The sequence below is a fragment of the Dipodomys merriami genome, unplaced genomic scaffold (assembly GCF_024711535.1).
Source record: "Dipodomys merriami isolate MVZ:Mamm:240054 unplaced genomic scaffold, mDipMer1.0.p SCAF_20, whole genome shotgun sequence".
Taxonomy (NCBI): Eukaryota; Metazoa; Chordata; class Mammalia; order Rodentia; family Heteromyidae; genus Dipodomys; species Dipodomys merriami.
In genome coordinates, this window is record NW_027203382.1 from 30,389,643 (window position 1) to 30,402,916 (window position 13,274).

Here is a 13,274-nt window from a genome sequence, read left to right on the forward strand (position 1 = left end):
AGCCTTGAGCTAAAAAACTGAGGGACAGAGCCCAGGCCCAGAGTTCATGCCCAACTACACACACACACACACACACACACACACACACACACACACACACACACACACACACACACACACACACACACACACACACACACACACACACACACACACACACACACACACACACACACACACACACCATTACCTACATATTTTTCCAATATTAATGGCCTAGATAGCTAAGTCAAAGTTTATCTAATTATGTTCTAGTCTGTATGACAAACAGGCTACAAAATTGTACTAAGAAAACACAGACCAGTCGAAATTCTAATTCTGCTATATCACTGACTAAATTCTAGGATCCTGGATTAGTATGTTATCTTTATCTACCCTTCCCTTCCTTATGCTTTTGGTCATATCATCATTCACCAGTAGTAGCTTATCTGTAATCATGGTATTGAATACCTCAAGTTATTCAATATAGAGGCACTTTTTTATTTGGTCATGGGGCTTGAACTCTGGGTCTGGGCACTGTCCCTCAGCTCTTCAGCTCAAGGCTAGCACTCTACCACTTGAGCCACAGTGCCACTTCTGGATTTTTCTGCTTATGTGGAGCTGAGGAATCGAACCCAGGGCCTCATGCATGCAAGGCAAGCACTCTACCACTCAGCCACCTTCCCAGCCCTATAGAGGTACTTTCAAACAAGTACACAAACTACTTATTCATGTTATTGTCTCCTAATTTGACACTTTAAATATTTTCATATAAAAACGTATTTTTCAGCCATTGTGGGATTTTAATACATACCTTAAGGTGTTGAGACAATATCAACACTGTACTTATGAAATAATCATACCTGAATATAAGTACATGTTTACCTGCATCATCTGAGTTTCTTATCTCAAACTCTAGTAAGTTTTCTTGTTTTTCTTCTATATCTTGTAGAATATCAGAAATGGTGTGATGCTGTCAGGGTAGAACATTAGAAACTTTATTGTGAGAGGGTTGATCTCTGACATGGTACTGACACACAGTAAATCACTGTTGCTAAAGTGTTTATTTCTCCTTATATTCAAAATGTATTCATCTTTTATGCAACCACGTTTCTTGTTAAAATGTTGCAGACTTAAAAAAAAGAGTAAACTTAAATATATCTTGATTTATGTAGCAGATTTCCAGGAAAATAGAATAAGAGTAGCAACCACATAAGGCATCAGAATTTCTTACTTCTGTTAAAATTATATACAAGAGAAAAAAATCCAGTACATAATACTCAAGACATATAAACAAGTATATCTTAAGGCTTTATGAATATTATTGTATACTATTTAAGTCTCACACATGATTTTAGAAATTCAAAACATTAATCTCTCAAAAACTTACAAAATTTACAAGAGAGTTTAACTCTACCTCTTGTCAGTACCACTGTTTATCCTGGGATGCCTTTAATTCCCTCTGCTCAGACCCCTCACTTTCTTATGAGAGAATCAAGGAGTGATCCTCAGAACCAAATCTGGTGGAAATCTTAGCCTACCTCTTCCTAGCTGTAAGTTACTTGCCCTCTTTGCATCTAAATAGATGCATCTGCCAAGTTACTTGCCCTCTTTGCATCTAAACAGATGTATATGTGTATATATATATATATATATATATTACATTATACATTATGTGAAAATATATTATATAATATGCAATATATTACATAAATTACATAATATATATAATTCTAAGGACAGTGACAAAACAAAATAAGACCACAATGAATATGGACTGTTATATAAAATCTCATGCATAAAACCTGACTAATCTTATTTCTCTTCTTTAGATTAGTTAATAATTTCAGAGTTATATAGTTTTGCAAACCCATATATATTATATCTTATACATATTTCATTATCAAGGTAATAAAGTCTTATAGGAAACATGGTCTTTATATTCATGTATCCTTTTTAAATTCTGGGTATATAACTCTAGATTAATAAATGAAGACTGATGAACCGACTCATTTATCCTCCCATAAATTCTCAACATATGTTCATTTTCTAAATGTGTAGGTCCTTAAAGCCTTCTAAAGTATGTTGTTCTGAAATTTTGCTTTGGTGTTTATGAGGGATATGGAAAATATACACAATAAAATTGTCTATTCTGTAAGGCAATCTTACTGTTGTCAAATATGCAACTATAAAATATGAAGATACAAAACAAGGACTACCCCAGGCTTACTTTTTAATAGTGAGCAGTTTGTAATTATAAAAGCAAACAAAAGATCTAAATTTGTATCCAGGACAAGCACATACTCTACCCTAACCTAAAGTTTAAGTTAAAGAAAATATCTTTTGGTGCCAACTTTCCTTTCTGTCTCAAATTGTAAATGTGTTATAGTCAAGAATTATTTAAACTAATATTTCAACTAAGCACAGTAGCTCATGTTTGTAATTTTTGGCACACAGGAAGTAGAAAGTGGGAAGACCACAATTTGAGGCCAAATAGCAAAAGGGTCACAAGACTCTATCTTAAACACACACACACACACACACACACACACACACACACACACACACACACACACACACACACACACACATCTGCAGCTATGTGAAGAGGTATAAAGTTGAAGACTGCAATTCAGACCAGCCTGCATGAGAAAAGTTAGGACCTATTTGAAAATAAATAAATAAAAATGGATGGGGATATGGCTCAAGTGTTAGAACAGCAGCCTTATAATAAGCACAAGGCCCTGAGTTCAACACCTAACCCTACCAACATTTTCTCTTCTTGAGGATACTATCTGGCTTGTTTAAGTTTGTGCCTAACAAACTTTGTGTATTTGTCAGACTAAGACTATCCATCTTATCAAATAATATATAACTTACTAAGCAACTATAAGGTTATTTTTTGCAAATATTTCCTTTCATGTGATCAGTATCACAGCAAACTCTACCACTAGAGTTATTAGGTCCAGAATAGCTAACCTAGGTAGCTTAACTTTTTTGCTCTGTCTGCACAGTCTTTTTTTTCTTTCATTTGAACTGACATTGTTTATTTCTTAGTTTGTGAAAACATCCTTAACTTGTAAATATAACAAACAAATTTCAATTCTGAATGCTATGCAAAAGAGCAGAAGAAAATCTACTTTTATAGTTCAATTGCATACGGGCAACATCTAAATGTGAATAAATTGCTAACTGAACTACAGGTATTAAATACCAAACATTTACTGTAATTTATTTTCTTTAGCAATCTAGGAAGTCTTCAGCCATCAGCATTTCCAGTGCAATTTTGAGTATAATTGAGAATTCAGGAATCTTGGTGGAGCTGTTAGCGTAATGAACCTTGCATGCTTTTTTTTTTTTTTTTTAGCACATGCCTAGGGAGCTCTATGAAATTGACCCCATTGGTTTCATTCTCAGCAAACTGACCTGGGCCACTCAACATGGCTTTTATTATTCCTGATGTTAGTGTTTCTCTTTTTACAATGAATTCATGACCATCAGAAGATATTAATTTACAGACATGGCATTAAGGCCTACATAGTTACCACAGGTTTTCTCCTCTCTATTAATACAACTCTACATTGATTCCAGAGGGAACATTAGCAGTTTCTTGACAGTTCCACAGCTAGTACAGCCACCACAGCAATCTCTCTGGTGTATGGCCACAGCCCCTTCTTCCTGGTTCCCTCCCTTCCAGTCTTTTCCATGTAGTATATATCCTAGACAGTATGGGGACTGAGTGAGTGAAGATATACTATGACTGTAGCAGTGTCTATAGGACAAGAGTGGCCATACAATTCAAGTGAAAAGGACAGCAGCTAATCTATTGTGCTGTGTTCGATGAACTCGACTGAGTAAACCATATAGCCCATCTTCCTGGCTCCTTTTCAAGTATACTACCTTACTTTCTATGACAATTTTTTTTCAACCAATGTGTCTTTAAAATGGAAAGAATGTTGTCGATAGTCAACATTCCTTGAATTGGCTGGCTTACAGAATGGCATTTTCTAGGGTGAAGAATGGAAGAATTTCATTTTCACTCACCATAGGAAGACTTTCTCTTCTTTTTGCTTGGTGTGAAGAGGAAGGTGGCTCAAAAGTTTTGTCATTATCACAAAAATACTGTCTACATCTTTTTAACGGAGCAGCAGGAATTTTTACTTTAAAAAATTGTTAGAAAAAAAGAATTTAAAATTTGAGCGTCATTTGTTCAGTTACAATGGTGACAGGGATATGAAGGACAAATTAATTCTACATTATAATGTGTCAATGTTAGGTATCAACTCATTATTGTTATCACGATAACATTTATTGAGCTTTTTCCATATGATAGATGGCAAACACTTCTAGGGAATCATATTTAATCTTCATTTGAACCCTTCCAGGTAGGTAGTTCATTTTTCAGAAGAAAGTAATACTTCAGACAAGTTCACGAAAATACTGAATGTCATACGGCCTTAGTATTGAAACTAGATCTTATCTGACTTCAAGTCCAAGCCTTTTACCACTATAACTGTAATTCATTGTTCTGCCGAGTTCTTAATTGTTTATACCTAAGACACAATCAAAATATGGGAATAGATAATAGCACTTTATAACAGAATCCCAATAACTCAAAATGCAACGTTTTGTAGCCAGCTGTGCTCAGCTACATCATGGAACTTGAGCTTTCAAGGTGTGGTTGGAGAGAGGAAGAGAGAAATGGATCTGGATATTTACCATATGATGGAAGGTTGTGAAAAAAGAAAAAAAGTAGTCTTGAACTTAATATATTATGCAGTAAATATCCTAGTTCTGACCAATCATATCTACCAGTAATTTGTTTCCTGAAAAATCAGTGGTTGGTGAGGAGGGTGGACTAGGGGAAAAGTATAAGATAGAAGTTCTTATCCTAACATCATAGTAATAGTAGATATGTCTGAGTTTCTTCTGTAATTCAAGACTCAAGATGAGGAGAAAGGAAGAACAATTCTTTCTCTTAAGCACTTAATGAAATGCAAATTATTTATAAAATGATTAATACATTTTTGCCTAGCTATCTACTCCATAAATTATTCTATAGTATATATTATACATATATATACAAATATAGTGTTGAAAAGATGGCATGAATCTAATTAATGAATTATTAAATATGAATTAGTATGAAATTTTAACGATCTTAGTTGCAAAGACTTTAGTATAATGTTATCTTTTCAATTCTTAATAAATGTAAATTAATCTGCTTGGTTTCAATTCTATCTCTATCTCAAACCCAATGGCAGGAAGGAAGAAAAGGGAGGAAAGGAAGTGAAAGGGAAAAGGGAAAGTGGAGTGAAGGAAAGAATGAAGGAAGGAAGGGAGAAAGGCAAGCAGGCAATAATAGAAAACTATTAGGATCATGTTATCTATAAATTAAACCAAATTTGAACATGTTAATTTCTTTAAAAGAGCTTTAATGGACATAAAAACTCAATCTCCAGCTATGAGGCAACTTATGCTATAGATGTGAAGATTTAATTTCTTATGCAGAGGTATACACTTGTGTAAAATATCAAGCAAGATTGATATACATACCAGTGACCATAGCACTACTCTCATTTCTATCATTGGTCTCAATAACATCGTAAGATTTCAGCAACTCTTTCATTTTTTCATTATCTGCTTCATCAAAAGCAGTCTTCTCTTTTTTATCTCTTTTATTAGGGTCTGCTCCATGTTGTAGTAGTATCTCAGCTGCCTACAATGTAGGTAGTGTTTCAAGGCTATCTCTAGATGCATATTTCACATCAACACACCAATACAAAGAGTTATCAAAAATTGTTTTCAAATTACATAAAAGAACAATTTTAATTTAGATTTTAGTACACCAACTGTAAACTAATCAATTGATTTGGCCTCACTAGCCCTCATAATAGAAACCCAAGACACAATTACATAAAATATAATATAATTCCTTCACTGCAATGAGGTATGTTCACAAGGTTGTAAAACTACTACCACTTTGCAATTCCTGAAAGTATCTCAACTAAAAAGAGAGTCCGTTTCCACTAACGGTCATTCCTCACATCCGCTTTCTAGCTCCTGCAGCCACTATTTTATCATGATTGTATGTATTTGCTTATTGTGGACATTTCATTTGAGTAGAAAAATGTAATTCATGAACTTTTATGTCTGGTTTCTCTTACTTAGCACAATAATTATAAGGTTATTATATACTGTAGAATATATCAATACTTTATTTTTATGGCTTAATAATATCCCAATTAAATATATCACATTTTATTTATATGTTCATCAACTGATAGAAATTTTGGTTGTTTCTACTTTCTGGCTATTATGAATATGATACCATGAAATTCATATATGAGTTTTTATATGAACATGTTTGCTATTTTCTTGAAGATGTACCTAGGAGTACAACTGATAGTTTATATGGTAACTCTATTTTTAACTATTTGAAGAACTGCTAAAATGTTTCCTACCAGCAATGCTTGAGGATCCAAATTTATCCATATCCTTGTAAATATCACCTTTATTTTGAAATTATTTTTGCTGAGTGTAGAATTCTAGGGTTTCAACTATTCTATTCTATCTCCAGATGAAGAAATAGGGACAGAGGGCTGAAAGTAAGTCAGAAATAAAATGATAGAAAATGGGCTGGAAAACAAGGTGATAAAAGTTAATAAAAACAAAGGATGAGTGAGGTTGGGAAGATGGAGAAGAATGATAAAAGGATGAATGACATTGATCAAGACACACTGTACTCCTTAACTGACATGTTGAATGGTAATCCCTCTATACAACTACTTTAAGATAATAAAATATTAATTTAAACAGATTTTAAAAGTTAATAAATAAGAAAATATTGGCAACGTATCAATGTTAAAGAGAATTACAATTATTATTATCCTAGCTACCAGGAAACATAACTGGTAGATATTACCCAGGTTTTACTCTGGGCAGGAAGTAAGACTCTCTCAAAATTAACAAGTAAAGCCTGGGAGCCAGTGGCTCATGCTTGTAATTCTAGCTACTTAGGAGGCTGGAGAATCATTGTTTAAAGCCAACCTGGGCAGAAAAATCCAAGAGTCACTTTATCTTTAAAACAATCATCATAAAATCATTCCAGAGGCAATGATTCAAGTGGTGGTACCAGTTAAGTACCACCTAAGCAAGCAAGCTGAATAGGCAAGTCAAGTGAATGTAAGGCCAAGTTTAAACTCTAGTATTGCCATAAATAATACTACATAAAAGCGAAATCAGGGCTGGAGGTTGGCTCAGCAGTAAGAGTGTCTGCTTAGCAGGAGTGAGACACCTGAATTCAAACTTCAGAACCACCAAAATAATATACATACATATATATAGAGACACCCTCATTTAAAATATGCATCATATATCACCTTCATTTAAAATATAGAATATTTATCCTTAAAATAAACATAATAAACAATCTGGGAATCGTTGTGGAAGCCTTTAACCTAGAGTGCTCAGGATATGAACACAGGAGAATCTTGAGTTCAAGGTCAGCACAAACAAAAAACAAACACATAAATGTAATAAAGGACTGGGGATGAAACTCAGGAATACTTGCCTACCATGCATGATTTGACCACCTATATAGCCAGAAACAAATTTATAAATGAAAATAAAGGCAGACATGAAAAGTTATTCCAAAAGCAAGCTTTGATTACATCACCATTTACACATATTGGGAAATAAGTGAACCTGTATATCAAAGATCAGAAAAGTAGAGCTCATGAGCTGAATTCAGCCTGCTGTCTGATCTTTTAACTGAGGTTTTTTATAGCATAGTGACACTGATTTACGTATTGTCTAGCACTATTTATACATTATAATAGCAGTCAGGTAGATACAACAGATTCTATGTCACAGCCTCAGAATACCTGAAGTGTTTAAAACTATCCTTTTACAGAAAATACTACCAACACTTATCCTAGATCAGAGCTGTCCCATGGAGATTTCTTTGATGATGGAAATGCTATAATCTATATTGTTTAATTCAGCTATTGCTCAAGACATTTAGGGAGTAATCACTTGAAATGTAGCTACTGCACCAAAGAACTGATTTTTAATTAATTTGAAGTAATCCAAATTTAAAACAGCCACATGTATCTAGTGGCTTATGAGACAGTGTGACTCAGCTCAAATAAATAAATTCTTCATTTCAGAGAAAAAGACATAAACATAGCAGAGCTAGGTCCTGAATCCAAGTTGTCCAATAATGTTTCAGTATTTTATTATCAAGTAAGTTCTCCTTTTGTTATCTCTTTTAGTTTTGTACTCATCACATATATTTTACAAAAAAATACTGTATAGCTAAGTAATTATTTTCTCAGTTCCCTGAAAATACAATAATGCTGTGATGGAAGACTAAGCCTTCAAAAATAGGTAAATTTTCACTAATTAAGACCGCTTACACCAGAGGGGTGGTACACACTTGTAATCCTTGCACTTAGGAGGCTGAGAAAGAAAAATCACATTATTTGAGACCAACTTGAGCTACATAGAGACCCTATCTCAAAATAAAACAAAAAGCAACATAAAACAAAGCAAAGCAATGCAATACAAAACAAGACAAAAAGATCATTTATAAGACTGTGCCCAATTGAATATCTCTCCTTGCTAACTGGTATGGCATCTCTCTCTCTCCCTCTCCTTCTCCCTCTCCCTCTCCCTCTCCCCCCCATCTCTCTCTTCCTCTCTCTCCCTCCCCTCTCTCTCTTTGCCAGTCATGGGGTTTGAACTCTGGGCCTGAGCACTGTCCCTCAGCTCTTTAGCTCAAGGATAGCATGCTACCGCTTGAGCCAAAGTGCCACTTCTGGCTTTTTCTGTTTATGTGGTGCTGAGGAATTGAACCCAGAGCCTCATGCATGTGAGGCAAGCACTCTACCATTGAGCCACCTTCCCAGCCCATGGCATCTCTTTTACCTATCAATCAATATCTTTCTCTTCCTCCTTCATTTAAAATATGTATCATTTATCACCTTCATTTAAATTATAGAATATTTATCCTTAAAATAAACAATTTTCAGGATAAGTGAAAAGGTCTGATTTTAACCACTATGACATTTTGACCTTTGTTTAAGTAGCTTTATATTAACTGGCATTTTCTCTATATACATAATTAGTAGATTATCTCTTTAATGATTATTTCTGTTTGCTTTTTTTTCATTTGCAGGGACCACACAACCTTGGAAAATGTATCTATTTTTCCTTCACTTTAAATATCTTAAAGTAATGGATTTATTTTGGTCAAATGAGCCACAATGAACATTAAGCCTATCCATTTTGGTCTTGTTCTTAGTCATTAATTCATGTCTCTTTTCTCTATAAATTATAAGCTCAATAACATTATTCTTTCATATAATTACACTTAGGATGAAAGTAGTAGAATATTCTCACAAAATTAAATAAAAGTAACTAAGCTATTAAAAATACAGAAGGAAAGATAACAGGTACATAGAAGGAAACAAGAAAAATGTACATAACCACATCTTGTTTTAAATTGCTGTTAATGGTAGTAGTTTCCTTAACTATTTTCCCAAAAGTAATTACCACTGAGCCTATGCTGCCTATTGACAGAAGTAAGTTTTCTCCCTAAATTTGGCAAACAAAAAGACGAATTTAATAGTTTTAGGAGTTTTAGGTCAAGATTTGAATTTCAGTGTCACTGAAATAATGACCCTAGTTATCTTATCTTGTAAGATTTTATGATTGCCTAATATAGAAAAAGTACTATCTCAAGCCCACTGAGAACTTCTAAGTTAAAAGAAAGATACTCAGGCCAGGTTTGGTGATACACAACTGTAATCCTAGCTAAGGTAGGAGGATCTTAGAGGCCAACCTGGGCTATATAGCAAAACTCTGTGTTAAAATTCAAATCTAAAACCATCTGTCACATATATCGTGACTATAACTGGATTCTTATGCAAAACAGTAAATAATTTTATACAACTAAGATGAAATATATCAGATTTATAGAATGTGTTTTCTTCTGACTTAAATTAGGTGATAGAAAATAGAAAAATAATTCATGAAAATATATCATTTTTTGAATATATATACAATATGGTACCTTCATTTTAAAGTTGAAGTTTTAAAATCATTTGTTGAGCCTGGTATTGGTAGCTTACACTTGTAATCCTAGCTACTCAGGAGGCTGAGATGTGAGGATAGCAGTTCACAGCTAGCCTGGGCAGGAAAGTCCTTAAGACTCTCATCTGTAATTAACTACCAAAAAAGCCAGAAATGGAGCTGTGGCTGAAATGGTAAACACTAGCCTAGAACAAAAGCTCAAAGACAGCACCCAGGCCCTGAGTTTAAGCCCCATGACTGGCAATAAATAAATAAATAAATAAATAAATAAATAAACAAACAAATAAATAAATAAGTAAATAGAATCATTTGTTGACTTATTAATCAACTACTTTAAAATATCTCAATTTTCTTCACTCATTTTCCCAAGAAACATAATTAGAACCCAATCCCATATAAACTGTACCTTTAAGTGATTGCCTGCTACAGCATCATGTAAGGGCAAAATTCCATTTATATTTTCACAATTTACATTAGCACCAGCTTTTAATAATTCTATAATTATATCCTTACATCCCTTATTAGACGCTTCATGAAGTGGTGTCCAACCTAAAAGGGGGGGGGGAAGGAAAAAATTAACACTGCTCTCAATCAATCAGCATTCATGTAGTATTTTTGTTAACACAATTTTTACATTATTGACGTTAACATCTATATAAATACATATGTCTATATTCTAAGTAGTGGACAAGAAATAACATGGAAACAATGGCCTTAAAATGTGTGACTCTCCCAAAGTGAATAACGATGGGGATATGCTTAAGGATGCTTAGTAATCAGGAATTAAAGAACCACTTTTTTTTTTTTTTTTTTGTCGATCATGGGGCTTGAACTCTGGACCTGGGCACTGTCCCTGCACTCTTCAGCTCAAGGTGAGCGCTCTACCACTTGAGCTACAGCACCACTTCTGGTTTTCTAGTGGTTTATTGGAGATAAGAGTCTCATGGATTTTCCTGCCCTGGCTGGCTTTAAATGGTGATCCTCAGATCTCAGCCTCCTGAGTAGCTAGGATTACAAGGCATGTATACCCGGCCACTTTTATAAAGTTGAATCCCAACTGAATAAGCTAAATCATCCTGCTGTTATTCTTGCTGATGTGAAAACCAAAAGAAACATTTGGCAACTAATAAGTTGCATCAAATAGAAAAGAAATGTGTGACTCTCATTTTTAAAACATTACAATGTTGTTGTTACAACTGTCAAAACAGAAGAGTCACATAATGTAAAATATAATGGAACTATAAATGCTAATCTTTTCTGACTTTTTAAATGTTTGAAGTTTATATTTGTAGTTTTGCATTGTTATATTTTTCTTTAAAATGACATCTGATTCAATCAACCTTTGAATTTTCCCTCTGGAATTCTTAATAAAAGATTCTTTTGCATAAGCAAAATGCCAGAGGATCAATTTTTTAAAACAGAAGCTGAGAATTTAAAAGGAGGGAAAAGAAAAACTAAAATAGAGCAAGGAGAAGGTACATGAAAATGGGAACATTCTGCATTATTTTCAAAATTAAAGAATGAAATAAAGGCTCCCAAGAAAAAGATTTAACTTACTTTACTCACCTATGAAAGTGCTCTCAACTGAAAGTAAAAAAACTGTTTCAAGAGAGAAAGTTATTTTAACAATAATAAATCTTCCTATGCTAAGAAAAATATATAGCTGGGCATCAGAGACTCACACCTGTAATCCTAGCTACTAAGGAAGCCGAGATCTGCGGATCAAGGTCTGAAGGCCGACTGGACAAAAATGTCAGAGATTCTTATTTCCAATAACTACTCCAAAACTGGAAGTAGAGCTCTGACTCAAGTGGTAGATCACTTTTAAGCACAAAATCTCAAGGACAAAGTCCAGGACTCCAGATCAAGCACCATGACTGATATAAAAAAAAAATATATATATATATATATATATATATATGTGTATGTATATATATACACATATATATATAATAAAAAGATTGTGAGAGAAAAGAAAACGTATTTCAGGGAATTCAAAATTGTAAAAATATTAAGTTAAAATGATCCAAACCTTCATTATCTTTGACATTCACATCCATTCCAGATTCTATCAGAGCTTTCACATAGGACAGATTTCCTCTTCTGGCAGCCAAATGAAGTTGACTTTTCCCTTTCACAGACCTCCTATCAATTCTGGCTGTTTCTATTTCTGTAAATTTAGCAACCAAAACTGAGGGGTTTTTTTTGCCAAGAGCTAATTATTATAAAGAATCTTAGAAAATATGTGACAACTTTCTCAAAATGTATTCTAAGCAGAATGCATCACACCAAATTAATATTAACAATGTCACTATTGTTTTAAAGCATAACTTGTGAAGAAATTATAGCACGTTTAAACACATTACTTTGCATTCATTAAAGAAGGTGGTTAACCAAACACTTGATAAGAAATTATTAAGAACAGAGAATCTCACCTTCATTTCCTTTTTTCTTTTTTTTTTAAGTCCAGTCATGGGGCCTGAACTCTGGGCCTGGGCGCTGTCCCTCAGCTCTTCAGCTCAAGGCTAGCACCCTACCACTAGAGCCACAGCGCCACTTCCGGCTTTTTTTCTGCTCATGTGGTGCTGAGGAACTGAACCCAGGGCCTCATGCATGCAAGGCAAGCGCTCTACCACTGAACCAACTTCCTAGCCCTCACCTTCATTTCTATATTCATCTCTCAGTGGTCCTTTAACTATAGTTAAATTTTTTCTTAAAACAAAAAAAAATATATTATTCTTAAAAGGAACACTTTAACTTAAGGTTTAGACATTCTTTTGTGGCACTGGTCACTAGGCTTGTTTACAAAATTTTTGCTTAAATAATTATACAAATCTTGGATGCAGGTAGATTTCAAGAAACTTTGTTGTTTTCTGAAATTGTGTCCTTTTTTTGTTTTGGGGGGTATTAAGAAGCCTGTGGATATCTGAATCCATTTTTTTCTTTTTCTGCCTCATAATTTGTTAACTCAAGTACAAACATACAGTATCAGTGTTGTGGTGCTTACAGGTTATATAAAATAAAAGAATATGCATATTTTTTAGAGTTTCTGTTTCAAGCTGAACTGTTTAAAAGAATGGAAGTCTTTAATGTGCTTTTTATATAATAAACATGATTTTTTTGGTTAAAATTCCGGAGAGAATACAATGAATAAGTTGAAATCAATTTAGCCAACAATTTCTTGCTATGAGATGATA

The 13,274-nt window shown here is 33.8% G+C and overlaps 1 protein-coding gene and 1 pseudogene across 3 annotated transcripts in view; both read right to left on the reverse strand.

The window, feature by feature from the left end:
• Ankrd31 (ankyrin repeat domain 31) overlaps positions 1 to 13,274 on the reverse strand; it is a 109,843-nt gene that overhangs the window by 34,609 nt on the left and 61,960 nt on the right. For all 3 annotated transcript variants that reach the window (XM_070031365.1, XM_070031364.1, XM_070031363.1), the window contains 5 exons: positions 12,110 to 12,247; positions 10,484 to 10,626; positions 5,536 to 5,698; positions 4,024 to 4,139; positions 865 to 952 (listed from right to left, as the gene is read on the reverse strand). In XM_070031365.1, coding sequence (XP_069887466.1) covers positions 865 to 952; positions 4,024 to 4,139; positions 5,536 to 5,698; positions 10,484 to 10,626; positions 12,110 to 12,247 — 648 coding nt within the window. The remainder of the gene's footprint in view (positions 1 to 864; positions 953 to 4,023; positions 4,140 to 5,535; positions 5,699 to 10,483; positions 10,627 to 12,109; positions 12,248 to 13,274) is intronic.
• On the reverse strand, positions 3,220 to 3,983 carry LOC138832786 (elongin-C pseudogene; annotated as a pseudogene).